General features: G+C 38.9%; 2 protein-coding genes across 2 annotated transcripts in view; one reads left to right on the top strand and one right to left on the bottom strand.

The window, feature by feature from the left end:
• Positions 1–20,840, top strand: part of PKD2L2 (polycystin 2 like 2, transient receptor potential cation channel) — a 36,439-nt gene extending 15,599 nt beyond the window's left edge. The window contains 5 exon segments of the mRNA XM_017867836.1: positions 1,768–1,888; positions 3,537–3,638; positions 16,853–16,965; positions 17,341–17,448; positions 20,757–20,840. Of these exon segments, the coding sequence (XP_017723325.1) occupies positions 1,768–1,888; positions 3,537–3,638; positions 16,853–16,965; positions 17,341–17,431 (427 nt within the window). The 3' untranslated portion in view covers positions 17,432–17,448; positions 20,757–20,840.
• The window catches only part of FAM13B (family with sequence similarity 13 member B), a 46,155-nt gene continuing 42,831 nt past the window's right edge, over positions 18,853–22,176 (bottom strand). Inside the window, exon 17 of the mRNA XM_017867835.1 lies at positions 18,853–21,305. Coding sequence (XP_017723324.1) covers positions 21,182–21,305 — 124 coding nt within the window. The 3' untranslated portion in view covers positions 18,853–21,181. The remainder of the gene's footprint in view (positions 21,306–22,176) is intronic.

The raw sequence follows: 22,176 nt of genomic DNA, 5'->3' as shown, positions 1-22,176 counted from the left end.
AAAGATCATGGCAGAAACACTAAAACAGAACCTCTTATTCTCCTATGCCAGAAAAAAATATTTGATTTGTGGTGAGACTTGGTTTCCTTCCAATTCAGTATTTTCTCTATCTTATGGAGGAAAGCATTACAAACCAGTACTAAAAGCAAGATCAATACTTTAGGTATGATTTGGTCAGGTCTTACCTAGGTGCCGAGGATGGAATCTCAGATAACTCTGAGTCCGAGGACTTCATGTAGCCCATTTCTTTGAATGCTTTTTCTTCCTTCATTAAAGCTCTTTGCTCCTTTTATGTGACTGGCAAAAGCAATAAGGGACAAGCAGCCTTTCTCCCTTTTCACTGACCAACTACGCAGAGTTATCAACATACGATTAAAAATTTCTTTCCACACACCTGTAATCCCAGCACTTTAAGAACCCAAGGCGGGTGGATCACCTAAGGTCAGGAATTTGAGACCAACCTGGCCAACGTGGTGAAACCCCATCTCTACTAAAAATACAAAAATTAGCCAGGCATGGTGACACGTGCCTGTCATCCCAGCTACTCAGGAGGCTGATGAGGCAGGAGAATCGCTCGAACCAGGGAGACGGAGGTTGCAGTGAGCCAAGATCCCACCACTGCACTCCAACCTGGGTGACAAGAGGGAAACACCGTCTCGAAAAAAAATTCTTTCCAAATTTCCTCATAGAATAAAGAACACACACACATAATTTAAACTGATATTCCTGGTATGTCTAGTGAGACCACTGCAAGTTAATAATGAGAAAATAAAATAAGATTTTCAAGTTAGAAAATTCTATTTGTTACTACTGTGCTACTCAAAGTCTTAATTTCTTCATTTTCCATCTTTAAAATTAGAAAAAGGAAGGTTTGAAATACTTTAAAGTGGTATTTCTTATCAAACCAGGCTATCAAAGAGGGTAAAATAAACCTTAGGATCATGTTGAGTATTATTATCAGCACTTGTTTGAGACTAGCAAGTGACAAATTGTTGGCATCCCTATTTTATCAGAATTTAAGAGTTAGTTAAGACAAAAATTCACTTCACTGACATTAGAAAGTTTAAGGCTCTTGGGTCTAAACCTTCTACAAGTTGAAAAATCACTTGTTGAACAAATTCAAAGTTCTAATGTTTAGAAGGGCACAGGCATAGCCGGCCAAGGAGGCCACTGCCAAAACCAGTTAGTAAACAGGTATCTCAGGTTCAAATGTTATAGGTGGGCTGGGTGCGGTGGCTCATGCCTGTAATCCCAGCACTTTGGGAGGCCGAGGCGGGCAGATCACTTAAGTCCAGGAGTTTGAGATCAGTCTGGCCAACATGGTGAGGCTGTCTCTACTAAAAATACAAAAAAAATAGCCGGGCATGGTGATGCATGCCTGTAATCCCAGCTACTTGGGAGGCTGAGGCAGGAGAATCACCTGAACCTGGGAGACAGAGGTTGCAGTGAGCCGAGATAGCACCACTGCACTCCAGCCTGGGTGACAGAGTTTGACTGTCTCAAAAAAAAAAAGTTATAGATGAACACTGAGTTCACATTCATTAAAGCGGTCATTTCCTACATTACCTATTCAGCTATTGAGGTACCTTAAGTCTTTTAGGGGAATTTTCTACATCCAATTTTACGCAACTCTGTACTAACATAATTAAAGTCAGAAAGCATATGCCATATGCTGCTAGATATCCTCTTAGAGACATTAGTAACTCCCATCAGTTGTCATGTATGTACATGAAGGTATATGTTTTCTAATGTTTTTCTCTCTTAAAGATTTGCACAATTTCGAATTGTTCTTGGAGATTTTGATTTTGCTGGTATTCAGCAAGCCAATCCTATCTTGGGACCCATTTACTTCATCACTTTCATCTTTTTTGTGTTCTTTGTCCTGCTGGTAAGAATGATAATATATATTCCTTACATTTCTTACTTTTTAGAATAAAAAATAAAATTACTCATTTAGAATAAACTATTATTTCTGCTCAGCTGTCAGGGTACTTTACATTTATTAAGAATTGTGTGGATCCCTAGTAATCCAGGTTCACTAGTCCAGCGACTGTTTTCAAGTTGTCCAATGGAGAATCTAATCACAGTAGTTAATTTCTGGGTGTTTTAGATGGGAATGTGCTAAATCCTTCACATAAATAATCTGAATGTCCCAGGTCTCTTCAGGCTGGGACAATGCATGCCATGAGCCATGAATGTGGCCATTAATATTCTGCCCATATTGCAATGGCTTTTGGCCCTTACAGCTAAACACTTAACACGTTGTGGTTTTCAGGAGTTATCAGGATGGATCTCTCACACGCACTCAGAACAAGTCTATTTGGGCTTCCTAACCAAGGAACCTTGCCTTTCTAGTCAAAGCATTGTACTGTACTCCATGAAAACACTTTTTGTCAGGCACGGAAGTTATCCCTTGGTGACAGACAAGACTCTTAGGGTGACAGAGCTGGGCCACAGTGAAAGGTGGGCTGGTGGGGTAAGAATATCCTTTCTACATTTGTGTTATCTGGACATTAGCAGTTGCAGGAGCTGTAGTAAGACTGTGAATTTAAACAGCTTCATAGAATTTAAAAACAACAGTAACAACAAACACCCTTGGCTGGATGCAGTGGCTCACACTTATAATCCTAGCACTTTGGGAGGCAGAGGCAGGCAGATCGCTTGAGCTCAGGAGTTCGAGACCAGCCTGGGCAACATGATGAAATGCTGTCTCTACTAAAAATACAAAAATTAGCCAGGCTTGCTGATGCACACCTATAATCCCAGCTACTTGGGTGGCTGAGGCATGAGAATCGCTTGAACCTGGGAGTGGGAGGCTGCAGTGAGCTGAGATCGCACAACTGCACTCCAGCCTGTGCAACAGGGTGGGACCCTGTCTCAAAAACAAACAAAAACACCCTTATGAACACATAATTACATCACTCTAAATTTTCTTCCATTATGTAATATTGCACATATATAACCAGTTCATATGCATTCTTTTACATTCTGCTTTTCTCATTTGCCATAAACATATTTGCCCATACCCACACACCACACATTTTCTATTCTACTTATTGTCTGCATAGTCATTTCCCCATTTTTGAGCATATGGGTTACTTTTAAAACTTGATGTTTTGCTTGTTTCTTTTTTATTATTTATTTGAGACAGAGTCTTGCTCTGTCGCCCGGGCTGGAGTGCAGTGGGTGCGATCTTACTCGGCTCACTGCAACCTCCACCTCCTGGGTTCAAGAGATTCTCCTGCCTCAACCTCCTGAGTAGCTGGGACTACAGGTGCACGCCACCATGTCTGGCTAATTTTTGTATTTTTAGTAGAGATGGGGTTTTGCCATGTTGGCCAGGCTGGTCTTGAACTCCTGTCCTCAAGTGATTCACCCACCTTGGTCTCCCAAAATGCTGGGATTACAGGCGTGAGCCACCATGCTTGGCCTACTTTTAAAATTTAAATACAATTTTACAAACCTGAAACTTGTTAAAATCACTAACATTTAAACTAAATTTTTATTGAAATAATTATTTGAATATTTATCCCTAGAATATGTTCTTGGCAATTATTAATGATACCTATTCTGAAGTGAAAGCTGATTATTCAATAGGCAGAAGGCCGGATTTTGAACTTGGTAAAATGATTAAACAGGTAAGTCAGATTTCTTTCCTAATTAAAATTCTAAGACAAATCTCATACAGTTTATCCTCTTGTAGTTTGAATACCACTTAATCCCAAGTGGTCATGTTCTCCCCACTCCCACCCCCAGGGTTTGTTTTGTGTTTTGATCCAGTGTTACTGATACTCGCATTATTTCATTACTACAGAAGTGAGATATGCTCTCTGGCTTCAAAAATGTAGCCAAAATTATTTCAGAGTGCAATATATCAAATAGTGAGTGATCTCCTAAATGCAAAGCACTGTTGAGTATTATAATAAAACCCTCTCTTCCTTCCGGAAAGTTTTTGCTCTGGATGCTGTTAAATTTCTATCAATCTAAACTCAGAACTCCATGTGTCTTGTCTTCCTCACTTTCCTGTTTCTGTTCATGGCGACACTATCCTGTCAAGTCACTCCTGGCTCAAGAAACTTGAAAAGAATTTGTTTGCTTGTCCCTTATATAGTCTATTGTCATGGCACATGTATAGTTTATCTTTGTAGTTCTTGTTTACATTTGTGGAATACTTTAAATTCTAACTGCCGCTAGACGAGGCTTTCAGTACTTTTCTCCCAGCCTTCACCATGGTAACATTTCCTGACTATTCTAGCCTCTTCCCTGTGCCAGTCCAGACGTGGTTTATCAGTTTCCCTAGGCCTGTCAAGTCCGAATTCCTTACCCGAACATTCCAAATCCTCAAGTCTCACAGTCCCAACCTATCTTCATTAACTATAATTTTACTATAGTTTCTATCTTTCTGCCTCTATTTACAACACTGTATGTCCCGGCTCATCTGTTCTGAGCACTATGCTTTATACCATGCTTGTTCTCACTCTCTCCTCTGAGCCTCTGCTCAAATCATTCTCTGACCCCTGAAATATTCCTACAGCTCTTCTCTCTTGCTATCACTCTATTCTTCTTCAAAAAGTGGAATCTGTCCTGTCCTCCTCTCAATATCTACCTCAGTTTGAGCTGTAGCAGAGTAGTTATATGTGTATCAGTCATATCTCCCCTGCCAGTCTGGCCATCTCTGCATACCCCATGTTTCTAAAGCATAGCACTTCACAGAGAAGAGGTCCTAGTAGCTGTGGGGTTAGTGGGGTTTACAAACTTTGCCCAAGAACTAATATGTAAAACAAACCAAAAAAACTGTTAAGCTGTCCCCCAATTAGTTTGCTTTTTTCCCCCATCTTCTATCACTTGAATATGATGTTGGTTATATTCATTAAAAGTGTTAACATCCTTAACGCAATACATGTTAATGCTTTTAAAGATTTTGCTTTTCCAAGTTCCAGAGTAATGCCTCCAACTGAAGAATCCCTTTTGTGTTTTTTTTTTTTTTTTTTTTTTTTTTTTTTGTTTTTTTTTTTTTGTGGGGGGGTCATTGTCCGAAATTTCACATAGTTTATCCGAATATGAATTCCTTCTTCTTTATTCCACTCTGGATTATCAAAAATTATCAAAATGTTTCAGAATGAAAACAGCTTGAAGAAGACAGTGATGTCATTCCTAAGAAAGCCTAATAAAAAGCTGTATAAATTGAATGGTCACCCAGGCTTTATGCTATCTGACATAGCAGATCATATGGGCTTTCAGGTAGAAAAAAAGAACCGCTGAGGGTGTGATCAATCTCAAGACTAAGTCAAGGCTTCAGTGAAGGAAATCAGGACAAAATGACAAAGTGAGGTGGGGACTGAGCAGAATGGGACTAGGTGTTCTAAAGGGGCCCTGGAAAGGAACCAAGACAATGGAAAACATGGTGGTTATTTTGTGGGTATCTAGATGTCAGGACTGAAAGTCTTTTGTCTAGATTGAGTTTGTTTGTTTGTTTATTTATTTATTTGAGATAGGGCTTTGAACTGTCACTCAGTCTGGAATGCAGTGGCGTGATATTGGCTACTGGAGCATCAACCTCCCAGGTTCAAGTGATTCTCCNTATATTACAGGAGAACCTTATAAGGTTGTTTTTTGTTTTGTTTTGTTTTGTTTTTAATAGAGACAGGATTTCCCCATGTTGGTCAGACTGGTCTCAAACTCCTGACCTCAGGTGATCCGCCCACCGGGGCTTCCCAAAGTGTTGGGATTACAGGCGTGAGCCACCATGCCTGGCCATGAGTAAGGTTTTTTTGTTTTGTTTTGTTTTTTTCTTGAGACGGAGTCTTGCTCTGTCGTCCAGGCTGGAGTGTGGTGGCCGGATCTCGGCTCACTGCGAGCTCCACCTCCCGGGTTTACGCCATTCTTCTGCCTTAGCCTCCCGAGTAGCTGGGACTACAGGCGCCCGCCACCTCGCCCGGCTATTTTTTTTTTTTTTTTTTTTTTTTTGTATTTTTTTAGTAGAGACGGGGTTTCACCGTGTTAGCCAGGATGGTCTCAATCTCCTGACCTCGTGATCCGCCCACCTCGGCCTCCCCAAGTGCTGGGATTACAGGCTTGAGCCACCGCGCCCAGCCTCGAGTAAGGTTTTAATTGCAAAACCACAAACAACCTATGTGGCGATTCTAAATACACAGTCAGTACACCCACGAGTGCCTCCTAATTTCTGAGGACATCAGAAATTGTAGCTAATTTAAAATTAATATAATGCCTGCCATTCTACTGAGAAAAAACTGTAAGAGAAAGCTGGAGGGGACAATAAAGTCCCTCTAAAAAGGTAGGAAACGATTTTAGTCTAAATTAAATGCATTTACTTGGCTATAAAAACATTTACAGACAGTACTTATGGATAATACTTACACTTACACTATATTTACACTTATATTTATTAAATGACTTTGGTGTCAAAATAATTCCCAAACCCAGAACTCTGGCAGTGGAACATAAACTTTTTTTCAGTTAATGACATATGACACTGAAGAACTTGTTAATGATCACATTTTCCAAATAATTAGCATTATCTGAAATAAATATTATTCAGATCCTTACTACAGATCTGATTGTACATTATGGTGGCATTTCCTTTTTTATTGTCATTTGCTTCTGATTTTTATTTTATGTTTTCAGTAGCAAAGGCAGCGGAGATTTGGCTGAACAAGCCAGAAGAGAAGGCTTTGATGAAAATGTAAGATTTTAATTTTTTTTCATAAACACAAGTGGTAGCTGTATTAGAAATACGCTCACAAAAATGCTCTGGTTAAGAATTGAAATGATTTGCTGTTTTTCAGGACAGTAACTGTCATCTCCAAATAAATCTCCCAGATCTAGATCCTTACATGTTTAGGACAAACCATTTGGATTTCAGATGCTTCCTCTCTCCTACCTGTACTCTCTGCCAGATACCTAACCCTACAGGTGTACACTCACTGTGTGAATATCACACTGGGTATTCATAGTGAGTACACTTTGTGGAGATGATTTGGGTAACTTTTCTTTTGTAATCACTAATGTGATGAATTACTTTAACACTTTTGTATTTCAAAAACTGTAATATGTAACATGTATCTGACAATAGCAGAATTTAAGGAACACCTATGTTCCTTAAATATACTATTACCACTACCACTTAAAAAAAAAAAGTGAACCATTGCTCTACTTCTGGTCACCACCTCTCCCCTCCAAATGCTCAGAAAGAAGACAGCAGGGTCAGGAGACTGTAATAAGCAAGCAAATAAATATTGAAGTTTCTCATTTTTGGATAAAGGAATTACAAAAATGGAAAGGCTGAAGGTGAACTTTGTGGTGCTGGATTGGAATCTAGATCTACTTGTGTACACACATGTATTTTCTAGCTCTGTCCAATCCACTATGAGGGCTAGAAGCAACACCCTACTAGCCATGAGTACAACTAGTACCCAGATCTTGGTTTCCAAACAGCATTCTCCTCTAAAAGGAACTGGGGCTCCTTGGAGGTCTCGCTAATTCCAGGGCTGGAAAGTACAGCTGACTCTTGAACAACACGGGTTTGAACTGCACAGGTCCACTTAAATGTGTAATGTTTTTACCTGGATCAAAAATTCAGTATTTGCAGGCTAGGGAGGGTGACTTTTCCCCATATGTGGGTTCTGCAGGGCCAACTGTGAGACTTGAGTATATGCAGATTTTGGTGTACTAGGGAGTCTTGGAACCAATCCCCCATGTATACCGAAGGACAACTATACAAGATGAGTCTGGAATAGCTTATTGAGGCATAAAGTAAAACTGCTCAAAGAATGATGGAGAATCTGTTAAAAGAATCAGTTTAAGGGGCTCAAAGCTGGCCAAATTTGAGAATATTTAAACACTATGATGAATGATTCATAACCCATTGAATAAAAGGATTCCATGAATGAGACATTTACAGGCCTCTCCATCAAATACTCATTACAAAAAGAAAAGCAGTAATGTTAGGGTGGAGAAGTCTGACAGCACCTTAATCAAGTCAGTGACCACTATCAACACTGAAACAAATGGAAATTATATCCTGCCTGAGAGGAGGCCATGAGAATTAGCATCCTCTCTGTGACATCCTTGTCAAAGACATATAATCTTAACCTAAATCAAGACAAAATTTAAATTGAGGGACATTGTACAAAATAACTGGCCTGTTCTTCAAAGTGTCAATCATGAACTCAAGGTAAAGCTGAGGAACTATTCCAGATTAAATGAGATTAAAATATGTCAAGTAAATACAATGCATAATCCTGGACTGGATACTTTTCCTATAAAGGCATCATTGGGACAACTGATAAACTTGAAAGGGAAACACAGACGTATCTATGGATTCATAGACATATCTATGAATATTAATTTTTTGATTCTGATGGTTATACTACAATTATAAAAGAGAATGTCCTTTTATGGAGGAAATGCAGGCTGAAGTATTCAGGGATGATGGAGCATTCATGTTGGTGGCTTTCAAATACTTCAGAAGGAAAAAATATTTGTATTGTTCTTGTAACTTTTATCTAAATTTGATATTTGCCTTTTTTTTTTTTTTTTTGAGACCACACCCAGATAATTTTTGTATTTTTAGTAGAGACCGGGTTTCACCATGTTAGCCAGGCTGGTCTCAAACTCCTTACTTCCTGCCCGGCCTAATTTTGACATTCTTTTAAAAAAATCAGGCCAGGTGTGGTGGCTCATGCCTGTAATGCCAGCACTTTGCGAGGTGGAGGTAGACCATTCCTGAAATAGAAGGTGGCGTGAACTGAAAGACACACTGTGGGGAAGCTTTACCTAGAATGGTCAGTAAGAGGCTTACCCAAGTAAAATTTGGGTTTACTTAAAGAAAATCAGGTTAGCATAACAACATTCAACACCATAAATCAACAAAACAACACCTACAATATATTCAAGGAAAGAAAATGTAAATCAAGGGATTTTATATTCAGCAAAGCTGTGCTTCAAATATAAAGGCTCAAACATGCCTGAAGTCAGGAAATACTATTGTCTTTCTAAGGATTCTACTGGAGGATGAGCATCAGCCAACCAAGAGATGACTGGAGAGGCTGGGCGAGGTTGCTCACACCTGTAATCCCAGCACTTTGGGAGGATCACTTGGGCCCAGGAGTTTGAGACCAGCCTGGGCAACAGGGTGAAACCCTGTCTCTACAAAAAGTACAAAAGTAAAATTTTTTTTAAAAAGTTAAAGAATGTCATTTAGAATTAATAAACCAGTAAGAAACATTAGCATAAGTGAACAATGGTAAATAATAAGACTTTTCTTGACTTAAAAAAAATTTGTCTTGAGACAAGGTTAGCTCTGTTGCCGAGCCTGGAGTGCAGTGGCATGATCACAGCTCACTGCAGCCTTGACCTCCCTGGGCTGAGGTGATCCTCCCACCTCAGCTTCCCAAGTAGCTGGGATTACAGGCATGCGCCATCATACCCAGCTACTTTTTGTGGTTTTTGTACAGATGAGGTTTCACCATGCTACCCAGGCTGGTCTCGAGCTTCCAGGCTCAAGTGATCCATCCGCCTTGGCCTTCCAAAGTCTTGGGATTACAGCTGTGAGCCACTGGGCCCAGGCTTTCTTTCTTTCTTTAAATTATATAGTGATGGCATCTCACTGTGTTGCCCAGGCCGGCCTTGAACTTCTGGCCTTGAGCGATCCTCCTGCCTTGGCCTCTGAAAGTGCTGGGATTACAGGCATGAGCAACTGTGCCCAGCCCTATTTTATTGATTTTAAAACACTTGTTTTTTCACATTTTAACATCTGTGAAATCAGAATGTGTTTTATAGTTAATGGTCATAGTTTAATTGACATTGTTTACCTAAGTGGTACATGAAATAATGGTATGTCTTACAAAAGACATCATCTCTCATATACAGTGAAAAATAACATTATTGAATATAATTGGGTAGCAAAGGAGAGGAAGATGAAGAAAAATTTACAAGTTAATTTGCTTGTTGATCACAGGAGGAAAACAAAGCAAGAAAGGGAGGACTAAGGGCATATAAAAAGATACACAAAGATGGCCAGGTGCGGTGGCTGACATCTGTAATCCCAGCACTTTGGGAGGCTAAGGTGGATCACCTGAGGTCGGGAGTTCAAGACCAGCCTGACCAACATGGAGAAACCCCATCTCTACTAAAAATTAAAAATTAGGCGTGGTGGCGCATGCCTGTAATACCAGCTACTTGGGAGGCTGAGGCAGGAGAATTGCTTGAACCCGGGAGGCGGAGGTTGCAGTGAGCCCAGATTGGGCCATTGCACTCCAGCCTGGGTGACAAGAGCAAAACTCCATCTCAAAAAAAAAAAAAAGATATACAAAGACAAACCAATAGAACAAAAATACACATATTTCTATAGGGCAAAATTACCAAAACAAAACAAAACAAAAACAGACCTTACACAGTAAAAGACTTAAAATATAAATATAAAACAGTATAACTGCAACCAGATATATCTAACATAAATACATGCAAATAAACTTAATTTACTTAAAAAGAAAAACATTTTCATTCAGCAAAGCTGTGCTTCAAATATAAAGGCTCAAACATGCAAGAACTCAGGGAATACTATCACCTTTCTAAGGATTCTACTAGAGGACAGATGGGGTTTGAATCACAAAGCAAACCCAGTTCTATGCCATATCCTAAAATATATACTTAAAGAGATTCCAAAATGTTAAATATAAAAGCATGATCAAAGACCTAAAAGGCAAACAAAAGATAACAGGGGACACAACTGAATATAAATCAAAGGATTCTAGACAAAAAGCTCCAAATGACCTGAAGTCTAAATGACTTTATGAAGCTAAGATTAATTTTATCAGTTACAAATATCTATGCACCAAACAACAGAGTATCCACTTGCATAAAGATTACTGGATTTTGGTCGGGCGCAGTGGCTCAAGCCTGTAATCCCAGCACTTTGGGAGGCCGAGACGGGCGGATCACGAGGTCAGGAGATCGAGACCATCCTGGCTAACACGGTGAAACCCCGTCTCTACTAAAAATACAAAAAAACTAGCCGGGCGAGGTGGTGGGCGCCTGTAGTCCCAGCTACTCCGGAGGCTGAGGCAGGAGAATGGCGTAAACCCAGGAGGCGGAGCTTGCAGTGAGCTGAGGTCCAGCCACTGCACTCCAGCCAGGGGGACAGAGCAAGACTCCGTCTAAAAAAAAAAAAAAAAAAAGATTACTGGATTTTAAAAGGAGAAATAGGAACACACAAAACACAAAGAACAGATCAAGAAAATAAATGGATTAAAACCCAAAACATACTAATAAGATGATCTTACAGTTGTATATTAAGTTCTGTACTCTCATTCATAAAAATTGCTCCTCTACTGGGCCACAAAGAAAGCCTCAACACATTCCAAAAGCTAATGCAGAAAAAAATTCTCTAAAAACATAATAAAATATGTTAGTAACAAAATCAGAAAATGAAAAAATTCTTTGACTAAAAAATATCAAAACTCTCTATTAAATGACTCGAGTCAAAGAAGAAATACAGGCCAGGCGTGGGGGCTCATGCCTGTAATCCTAGCACTTTGGGAGGCCGAGGTGGGCGGATCACTCAGGAGTTCAAGACCAGCCTGACCAACATGGTGAAACCCCGTCTCTACTAAAAATACCAAAATTAGCCGGGTGTGGCGGCACATGCTTATAATCCCAGCTACTCAGGAGGCTGAGGCAGGATAATCACTTGAACACCGGGAGGCGGAGGTTGCAGTGAGCCGAGATCACGCCAGTGCACTCCAGCCTGGGCAACAGAGTGAGACTCGGTCTTAAAAAAAAAAAAAAATGAAATCATAGAATTCCAAGAAAACAAAATAATAAAAATCCCATGTAGCAGAATCTATGAGATAAAGTAAAAAAATATCCAGAGGAAAATTAAGTCTTAAATTTATCGATAAAAATAAAAGAATATAAAGAAGTGAATGTTAGCATTAATTTTCAAAAATTATTAAAGTAGAATTAATGAGTTATAAACAAAAGTAGTAGTATAAATAAATCAAAAGGCTAGTTCCTTGCAAACCTCAGTGAAAAGAAATCAGTAGGTAACTAGTGGAATGAAGGAGAGAAAGTATAAACATGCAAAGTAAGAAATTACAATGGGGGAAATAAGAAAGGGAAGGAATTAAAAGATCTCACTAAGATACTTTTTTGTGTAATTCTATGAAAATAACGTTTGAAAAACTGAATGAAACGGGTAATATTTCTATGCAAATAAAATTTATCAGAACTGAGCCCAGAAGATTAAAAAGCCTAAACAAATCCATTCTGTAGAAGAAATGAAGTCATCAAAGAGCTGTCTCCAAAAAGAAATGAAGTCATCAAAGAGCTGTCTCCAAAATCAGATGGTCTTCACAAGGAAATTCTATAAGATTTTAAGGAGCAAACAGTTTCAAGCTATTTAAACCATTCCTCTTTGCCCTGGCAAAGAGAAAAGAGAAACTCCCAAATTATGTTTATGAAACTACTATATATTATGCCAAAAACAGAAAATCTCATGTATAAATCTTGAAGCAAAAACCCTAAATATTAGCAGATAGAATCTAACGGCAACAATAATCAAGATTCAGACAGTATTTATTTTAGGCATGAAAAGATGGCTCAAGATTGGGTAATCAACTAATTAACATAATTCATTGCATTAAAAAAGGAAAACTGCATGATCATTTTTCACAAATGCTGGGTAAGTTTCAACACCCAATCTTGAGGGGAAAAATAAAAATCAATGATACTTCCTTAATATGGTAAAAACATTGATCTTATCCTCTTCACCTTAATAGGAAAACATTGAACATGTCAGGGACAAGATAGTGATGTATCAGAGGGGTAAAGTCAAAACAATTAGATAAGAGAACTACATTAGAGGTATTTCTAATTGAAAAAAGTAAAACTGCCTTTACTTATGATTCTCTTCAATTTTCTAGGTATACGATGATCTGAAAAATTACAAAAAAAAGATAATTAGGTAAAATGATAGGAAAAATAATTTACATAAACATCATATATGCAAACATCAATTGATTTGTTAAAAATTAAAATAGAAGACCTTATTTGTAACAGCAACAAAGTAGAAAATGCCCAGCAATTAACGAAATGTTCAAAACCAAGATAAAACTTTTAAGTATTCCTTAAAGACACAAAAATATGGCGGGGCATTGTGGTTCACACCTGTAATCCCAGCACTTTGGGAGACTTGAGGCAGGTGGACCACTTGAGGTCAGGAATTTGGTGACCATGGTGAAACCCATCTCTACTAAAAATACAAAATTAGCCGGGCATGGCGTGGTGGTGTGCACCTGTAATCCCAGCTACTTGGGAGGCTGAGGCAGGAGAATTGCTTGAACCTGAGAAGTAAAGATTGCAGTGAGCCAAGATCATGCCATTGCACTCCAGCCTGGGCAACAAGAGTGAAACTCTGTCTCAGAAAAAAAAAAAAAGACACAAAAATACACCTGACCAAATGAGAAAACATACTACACCAATCAGTCAGAGCCCACTCAGGAAGAAACCACAATATGTATTTCAAATAGAGAAAATATACGACAGTGAATTGGTTACTACACAGATATTAAGACAGAAAAAAGTGATATGACAACACTGAGGCAACTCATAAATAATGACTGCAGGAAAAGGTTACCATTCCTAGGGCTAAGATCACAAAAGGTGGTGTTACTAGAATCTACTATCTTAGAGAAGGGGCTTGCAGAGCTGTTGCTCAGTCCTGTGATGAGAAGGTACCTCACTGCTGCTGCTGATAAAGGTTGAGTATTCTTTATCCAAAATGCTTGGGACCCAGAACTGTTTTAGAGTTCAGATTTTTTTTTAGATGTTGGAATATCTGCATTATATATCTGCATTCCTAATTCAAAAATCTGAAATCCAAAATGCTCCAGTGAGCATTTCCTTTGAGAGTCATGGAGGTGCTAAAGTTTTGGATTTTGAACACTTCAGATTTCTGATTAGGGATACTCAATCTGTACTTCTTGAGTGGGTGTGATGAGGCTGCTTCTGAGGATGCCAAAAGCAGCTAGATGCTACAACTGGAGCCACTGCTGCTGGAGATAACTACCATTGCATAAGCAATGCCAATAGAAACAGAACAAAAAGCAAAACAACAACAAAAAAACACCACCTTTCTCCCCTCTATCCTGCAAATACTGGCAGAATCTAACAGGAATCCAGCTATTGAGAGTTTAGGGAATGAAATTTACAAAGCCTAAAACCCAACATCACAGAGTGTAAGAGGGTAAATTTTGAGCTCAACAGTTGGTCCATTTCACTCTTGTGGCATACACATTTGCACTTCCAAAAATGACAATTCCAAGCTTCTATCCAGTCAGATCAAATTATCCTTTATACAAATGAAGGTATTTTTACCTTCTCCCTAAAAAGGGAGAAGCAAAGTCCCAACAGTAATTGTATCCATCTGTGCATGTTTTATGACCTCTTCTAGTTGAATCACAATTCCTTAAGAATATTTTGCAACCTAATGTTTAAACTACAGTTAGCCACCACCACTATTCCTTAGATAAAGGAGAAAGAAAATATATACATAACAAGCAAAGGAGGAAATAGGAATAGGGACTACAGTCTGTTTCTGTAACAGATTACAAGGCTATAGTTGGTATTTATAACTTCCTTCTCCTACCCATTCCGTATCATTCCCTTTGCCTACAGCCAAGAGCTCAGCTAGCTGCTTTAGGATTAACTTAGAATCTGAACTCTCAGTGGTCCTGTCTTTAACGGAATGCTGTGGTTTCCCATTACCTTTTACTTTCGGACATGGAAGTATTAAGAGGCACCCCAGAGAATCCCTTGGGCACAGTCCGCACTGTGCTAGTTTGTAGCAGTAATCCAATTTTCCCTTGGTAATTCGGATCAATCACCTCAATACATAAATAACCACTTCTTTCCCTGCTGGTTCTGTAAGCATGAGGAATCCAAAATGGTCAGGTGGCAGTCTCAAATTCAGTTTAAGTCAACTGTTGTGCCTTTGGTGGAAGCATGCTATCTATGAGGGTCTGTTTCTTTGGGTCTCTCCTGCTACCAATTATTCATCAGTTAAGAGTTGTCAGAAAAACAGAAATCACATTAAGTAGTTCAAAAAGAGGGAGTTTCGTATATAGAATTTGCTTCTGAGATATTACAGAAGTATAAGGGCCAATATGAACATGAAGATCATTCAGACAACTAACTGCAGGAGGCAGTTACCACAAGGGAAGGAGGTAGGGCGACCAGGACATAGGAGCTTGGAGCAAGGGTCACCGAAGAGTTGGTGCTCAGCTTATGAGGAAAGGTACCACTTCCCTCTGAATGTCAAGGAAGGCTTCACAAAAAGAGTGATGGCTGAGATGGGTTTTTAAAATAAGTTTACTATGCTATTCTACCTTTATTACTAACACATCCACTTTATAATTGGCCTGGTCATTTAGAAATGGTTTCAGGGACTACCACTTTTTAGCACATTAGAAGTATTAGTAAATGAGCCAAACCATGGGTGCTGTGATGTGTCCAAAACAAAACTAGGATTGAAAGCCATCCTTTCTTGCTTCGAGTATGTTCGTTTAAGGCTTGGTGCGGTGGCTCACACCTGTAATCCCAGCACGTTGGGAGGCCGAGGCGGGCAGATCACTTGAGGCTGTGAGTTCAAGACCAGCCTGGCCAATGTGGCGAAACCCGTCTCTACTAAAAAGAATACAAAAATTAGCCAGATATGGTGGTGCATACCTGTAATCCCAGCTACTTGGGAGGCTGAGGAAGGAGAATCCTTTGAACCCAGAAGGGGTGGTTAGCATTTAACTTCCTCTTTGAATGCTAAGATTGAGCCACTGCACTCCAGCCTGGGTGACAGAGTGAGAGGTTGCAGTGAGCCGAGATCATGCCACTGCACTCCAGCCTGGGCGACGTAGTGAGACTGTCTAAAAAAAAAAAGAGTATGTTGGTTTAAAGAAAGGCACTCTCTAAGACAGTTTCTCTGACCAGAAGAGTACACACTTACGAAGCAACCACAGAGTGTATGGCACTAGGCATCACCAACCTCTCTGAGGAAGGTAATCAGAACCCTTACAAAGGGATGCACTTTGCTACCTGGCATTATTGCTGGCGCAGGGAAGTATCATACCAATTTACTGAGAAGGTTTTGAATCACATCTGGGTGCACTGTCTCCTCTTTCTTCACCTTTTTCTAGTGCTATGGTTATTTTCCACAACACACAGGCCCTTTTTATCTGTAGCTGGGAAAAGGGTATTTGGACACCCTAAGGAAAGCGGTGGTAGTGAGAACAGTGCACAGAAAGGTTCAGCAACACAATTTTTGGTGGTACAAACGGCTTGTTTTTGGATACGTAGACAGATTGGAGTACACACATTGACTACCCAATGCAGTAATTACAAAGAGGGGGTTTTGAAGTCATCTGGCTGAAAAGCTGCTGGAAAGGCCAAACATACCCACAGATAGACTTTGAATCTAATTACTAGTTACATTTGCTACACTGAAGAACAGAGGTATGGAAAGAACATCTTACCTTTGACCAAAAGAAAGAGAAAATAATTCAGATGGAGATACTAAAGGGAAAAGGCAGTGAAATGCGAGTAATTTATAATTTGTTTACAAAGCTTCCCTAACTATGCTAGACAGCAATTACACCAATCAAGTCCTCTGACGTGACTTCGCTGACGCACACCCAGGCAGGGCAAAAAGCCAGCAGGGCTTAAAATCTGAGGGCTGGAGAGGAGAACAGCTTAAGATCCTCAACCCTGTGATGCTTGTGTGCCAAAAACTTGAAATAGAGAACTAAAGATTGCAGCCTTTACTTATCCTCTACCCCGACAGGAGGTTCAAAAGGCAGAGCAGATGAAAATATGGAAAGAGAGGCTTGAGAAAAAGTATTATTCCACAGAAATTCAAGATGACTACCAGCCTGTCACTCAAGAAGAATTTCGAGAGTAAGCTTATGTTCTAACCAGAGTATTATGGGATATCATGACATGGGCATTAAGGACATGAGTTAAACATTATTTTCCTGAACCTAAAACCTCATTCTATCGGGATGCCTTTATTTTCTATCCAATTTTAAAGTTGCGTATGACTCCATTTGCTTAAAAGGTGAGAAGCTTTTGATTACATACCCATATCTCTAAATAACAGAAACTGCCATTTATATTTGATTTGCATAGCAGATACTGTTCTCCACACAGCTTTAGAATATTAGATCTATTACTGGCCACAAGAGGCACGTTTTAGGAGCTTACAATACTACCTTCCCAAAGCATTTCCAACTAGTTACTGACTCATTCTCTACTTCCTTCTAAATTTTCTAGACTCTTTTTATATGCTGTGGAGCTGGAGAAGGAATTACACTACATCAATTTGAAGCTAAATCAAGTGATGAGAAAGGTTTCAGCTCTATAGTATTGAGACAAGTGGAGGTAAGAATCTGTGATGCAATCACTGAGCATTTCTTATTCGTGTATTACTTCATAAACTTGTACGCGTTTCAGGCACACTTTAAAAAGTACTAAATAGGCCAGGCGCGGTGGCTCAAGCCTGTAATCCCAGCACTTTGGGAGGCCGAGACAGGTGGATCACGAGGTCAGGAGATCGAGACCATCCTGGCGAACACGGTGAAACCCCGTCTCTACTAAAAAATACAAAAAAAAAAAATAAAAAAAAAATAAATAAATAAATAAATAAAAAGTACTAAACAATCTATCATCAAACTATCCTCAGGGTCAGAATTAAGTGCCTCTGACAGGGACTCACTGTACAATCTATGCATATTATGACAAGCCTCCAGTATACACACACTGGTACAAAGGATTTTATAATGAGGTTTCTTATCAAATTCTAGAAAAGTGAAAGAAAAGTACAAGAAAATGCTTCTAGTTCATGGGGCAGGTCTCTAGTAGTTCAGTAGGTAGATAAAGACAGTTTTCTCCAAGTTACAGAGTAGAAAAACTAGTGGTGCTATCAAGTGCATCATGTACCATGTTCTGAATTCCTCTGGCCACAGATAAATCAATAAAGGCTTAGGATTCTAGGAAACCATTATATAAGACCAAAGTAACCTCCCTCCATTCTTTAGAATTTGAAGTCTTCTGGAAAAAGCCAAAGTGTAGAACAAACTCCTCAGCCACCTACAGAAATTTCACTAACATCTTCAAACTGGAAATTTACCTAGACCATTTCTAAGGTGTAATGCATTTAAGGTTTCCCCAAAATAAAATGCAGAGCAGGGTAGGCGTATCAGTGTCATAAGGAGTTATGTTTGGAAAGTGTAAATGAGGTTGCTGTAACAGCCTTATTTGGAGGGTTGGAGACTTGTGTGTGGCTGGCATTTTGGAAACTGGAGATAAATTCTTCTAATTTTTCTAGGCTATGTAAGCCCCCCTACAATAGCCACATGTTCTCTCAGCCCAAGCAACATCATTTGACCTTAGCACTCAACTTCCACATTGGTGCTCAATAGTCCCTGAATTTTAAAACTCGAATATAAAGCCATTTTTAGATTACTACTCACCTTCCTCAGGACAAGCTCTTCTCTTAAGAGACTGTACATCAAATGTTCTTAATGGGATAATTCATTGTAACAAGAAATGCTAACTGTTCTATCTGCGGCTTCTCCCTAGATTTGCACAAGGGAATGAACAACATGGCCCTTCCCTGCCTTACCATTTCCCAGAGTTGTAACCAGCCAAATAGTTTAGTGACCCTGTTGTTCCCTACCACAGCCCCCAGGTGGGATCATTTAAACAAAGCCTAAGGGTGATGGAATACTTGAGGACTTTTTTTTTTTAAGCCCAATGGAAAAACAAACATACATTTACAATGACTTAGAACTTTCGAGTTCTTTTATTACAAAAGTCTGTACAATGAAGTGCCAGACACAGCAATGCAATTATACTGATGGACATATATATATCTATATATTATTTGTATATAGATATACAGTTTTTATTTGTACCAAACTAAAACTATCACCAACTGCCTAATTCTACCAGCTACTGCTCAACTATGACACACAATACCGTCACAGAGCATAAGTGCTGCCATGCCACTTTTACATATTCTACTCACAGCCAAACATTAACATTGAATAACACCATGAAGCAGCTGTTAATTCTAAAATGAAACCAGTCAGGCCACTGACTTATAAAAATATGGTACTCATATAGATTTAGCATTATAAAGAAGGAATATATTATTTAAAACATTTAAATAGTGCATATGGACATTTTTGCATGTGGTATATAAAATAAAACATTCATATAAAATACACAGTGCACACAAAATTAGATGTTTGGATACACTCCTATCTGGAGACTGAAGGAAATTATCTGAAATGTACACTGCATGATGAATTCAAATAAAAATGATACATCTTTTGGCATTTTCAATTTCACTTTTCTAGGTATACATTATGAATAACCTAGTTGTATCAAAAGGAAACCACACAAAAAGGGCAGGATTTAGTGCTTTTCTTTATTCCCCAACTACACATTCACTACTAGGTTTTCCCTCACCCTCCCCCCTCAAAAAAAGGCATTGCACACACGGGTGAAATGTGAAGTACTAGAACTGCTATTTATTATCAAACTACTTCATGTGCTTACTATGTAATAGTGCCAGAAGTCTGAGGTTCATGCTTCCCTCACCTTATTAAAAGATGTTGCAAAATTCCATTTTTGTATGGAACAAATTGTTAATATTAGCTAGTTAAGAAAACCATGCATGAGTCATTGCATGCAAAACATGGGTATAGTCAAGACAGTCATCAATCCAAAAAAGCACCAGAAAAAAAAAGTTAATTGCATGCAAAACATGGATATAGTCATAGTGAGACAGTCATCAATCCAAAAAAGCACCAGGAAAAAAAAAGTTAACACTTAGATTAAGCCTGACCCAAATCTGTTGTTGTACTGTTAGCACAAATGAAGTCACCATTCGGTAACAACGATTAGCAGAATGATACCGGGAGAGTACCTGAAGAAAAGCCATGCAAAGCCAAAGAAAAAAAAATATGCTAAGAGTTTATGACAAGGGGCATACCACTACACATCCTATAAACAGCTGCTTTAAACAGCATGTGATGACTGACCAAAGGGTGGTTCCTTAAGAGGGCGTTGTTGTTGTTGTTTTGGTATGGATTTTGCTCATTAAAACAGGAGGGGAAAAAAAAAGATAACCCCCTGAAGGTACATGTGAAAATGCAGTGGTATAGCCCTTGTTAAGAACAGATTTACTTTAGGCATAATGATTACTGATTTAGGCCCATTGATTGAACACACAAATCTGAGCACCATCAGAGTTCCTACATACTGACATGGCTATTTTCTCACATTATCTGGAGGTGGGTTGGGGAACAGCGCGGATCTGATCCAGACAAATCACACCATTGCCAGAGGATAAACAGTAACTCAGGAAACAGTAACTGAAGTCCCATAGGCAGCATGTGGTATGATTCAGTTCTGTGTGTGATGTGTGGTATGTGTTTTCAATATACTAAGCAAGGTCACTTTTTGGTCTACCAACTGTTATCTTCATCCAGGAGCTGTGTGACCACTGAATTGCAAAATTTTACTAACATACTACCTGTGAGAAGGTGTCACTTTGGGAATTAAACAGAAAGGTATTCCACAGTAGGACTTGAAATCTCAGTTTGATTTTGGTTTTCTAGGAAAACAGAGAACACAGTTGCATATGTGCACTTTTATAGGCTTTTCTTTCAAATTTTCAGTCATTCTGTAAGAAAAAGGCAACAGAAGAATTCAGTGTGAAGATTTTCCTCCAATTTTCTTCAGTAACGAGAAACAAAAGTTGGTAATAACAAAAGTTTGCATTTCCAAAGTTCTTGAAGTTGAAAGAATAAAATTCTAGTCTTTTGCTAAAAGGATGTATTTGTAGTACAAAACAATGAAGGAAACCATGTTTGCTAAAGGTGGAGAGGACAGTCTGTGGTTAATATGGAACATCACTTATGCTCCCTTGAGAGGGCCTATTTTCTCTCCCATCATTTGTTTTGTTTACTGGCACCACAACCAAGTACAAAATGAGATTCTCTGAGTGCCTGACAAAATGAATTTAAGTACCAGCCAAGTACCCATGATGATAGCTTCAAGGAATACAACTGACTTTATGATATGAATTTTCAAAGAACGTATTTTATATGGATTTTGAAGAATCTTGCTTGCTTATAAGAACTTCAAGAAGCCTAAGCTTGGCTTTAATTTTCTTGTACTCCCTGTACTCCTCAAGCACTGGAACACGATCCTCTTTCTGGGCATTCCTAGGGGAGAAAATAAAATTTGTAATGTTCTAAAAATCATTTGGAAAAAAAGATCCAAAAGTTGTCTTAATATGAGACATACTGTTACTAAATATAAGTTCAAATAAAAGTTGTTCTGTAAAAAAAAAAAAAAGTTATTGGACTAATACCCTCATCCCCAAGGAACATTTCTAAAATTTTTGATGGACTTCTCTACTGATAGATTAAATGATGCTATACTTACAAATAATCAATATAGATAACTGTAGGAAACCCAATATTTTAGTAGGACATCCAGCGCTAGACTCTGCCAGGTCTGTGAATGTCTATTAAGTGTTGGAGGCTACAGTGAGTCATTTAATACATTTAGTTAACTGTGGCTCCAGTGAATTGACATGTAAAAGTAAATTATCTTACCTGCAATAAGAACAATTTTCTAACTTTATAGTAATGACCCAATGCAATTCAGTTTAATCACTAAAGAATCAAACTATTCTAATTATAAGCAAAATTTTCTTCCAATAATACAATGAAATAGAAAACACTTGGAAAAACGCATTTCTGCACTTCAATTTTCTTTTTTTTTTTTTAAGACGGAGTCTTGCTCTGTCACCCAGGCTGGAGTGCAGTGACGCCATCTCAGCTCACTGCAAGCTCCGCCTCCTGGGTTCACGCCATTCTCCTGCCTCAGCCTCCGGAGTAGCTGAGACTACAGGCGCCCGCCACCACGTCCAGCTAATTTTTTTTTTTATTTTTCGGTAGAGATGGGGTTTCACTGTGTTAGCCAGGATGGTCTCGATCTCCTGATCTCGTGATCCGCCCGCCTCAGCCTCCCAAAGTGCTGGGATTACAGGCGTGAGCCACTGTGCCCAGCTCACTTCAGAGTATTTTT

The sequence above is a fragment of the Rhinopithecus bieti genome, unplaced genomic scaffold (assembly GCF_001698545.2).
Source record: "Rhinopithecus bieti isolate Rb0 unplaced genomic scaffold, ASM169854v2 scaffold_4475, whole genome shotgun sequence".
Taxonomy (NCBI): domain Eukaryota; kingdom Metazoa; phylum Chordata; class Mammalia; order Primates; family Cercopithecidae; genus Rhinopithecus; species Rhinopithecus bieti.
This window is presented reverse-complemented; position numbering and strand designations above follow the sequence as displayed.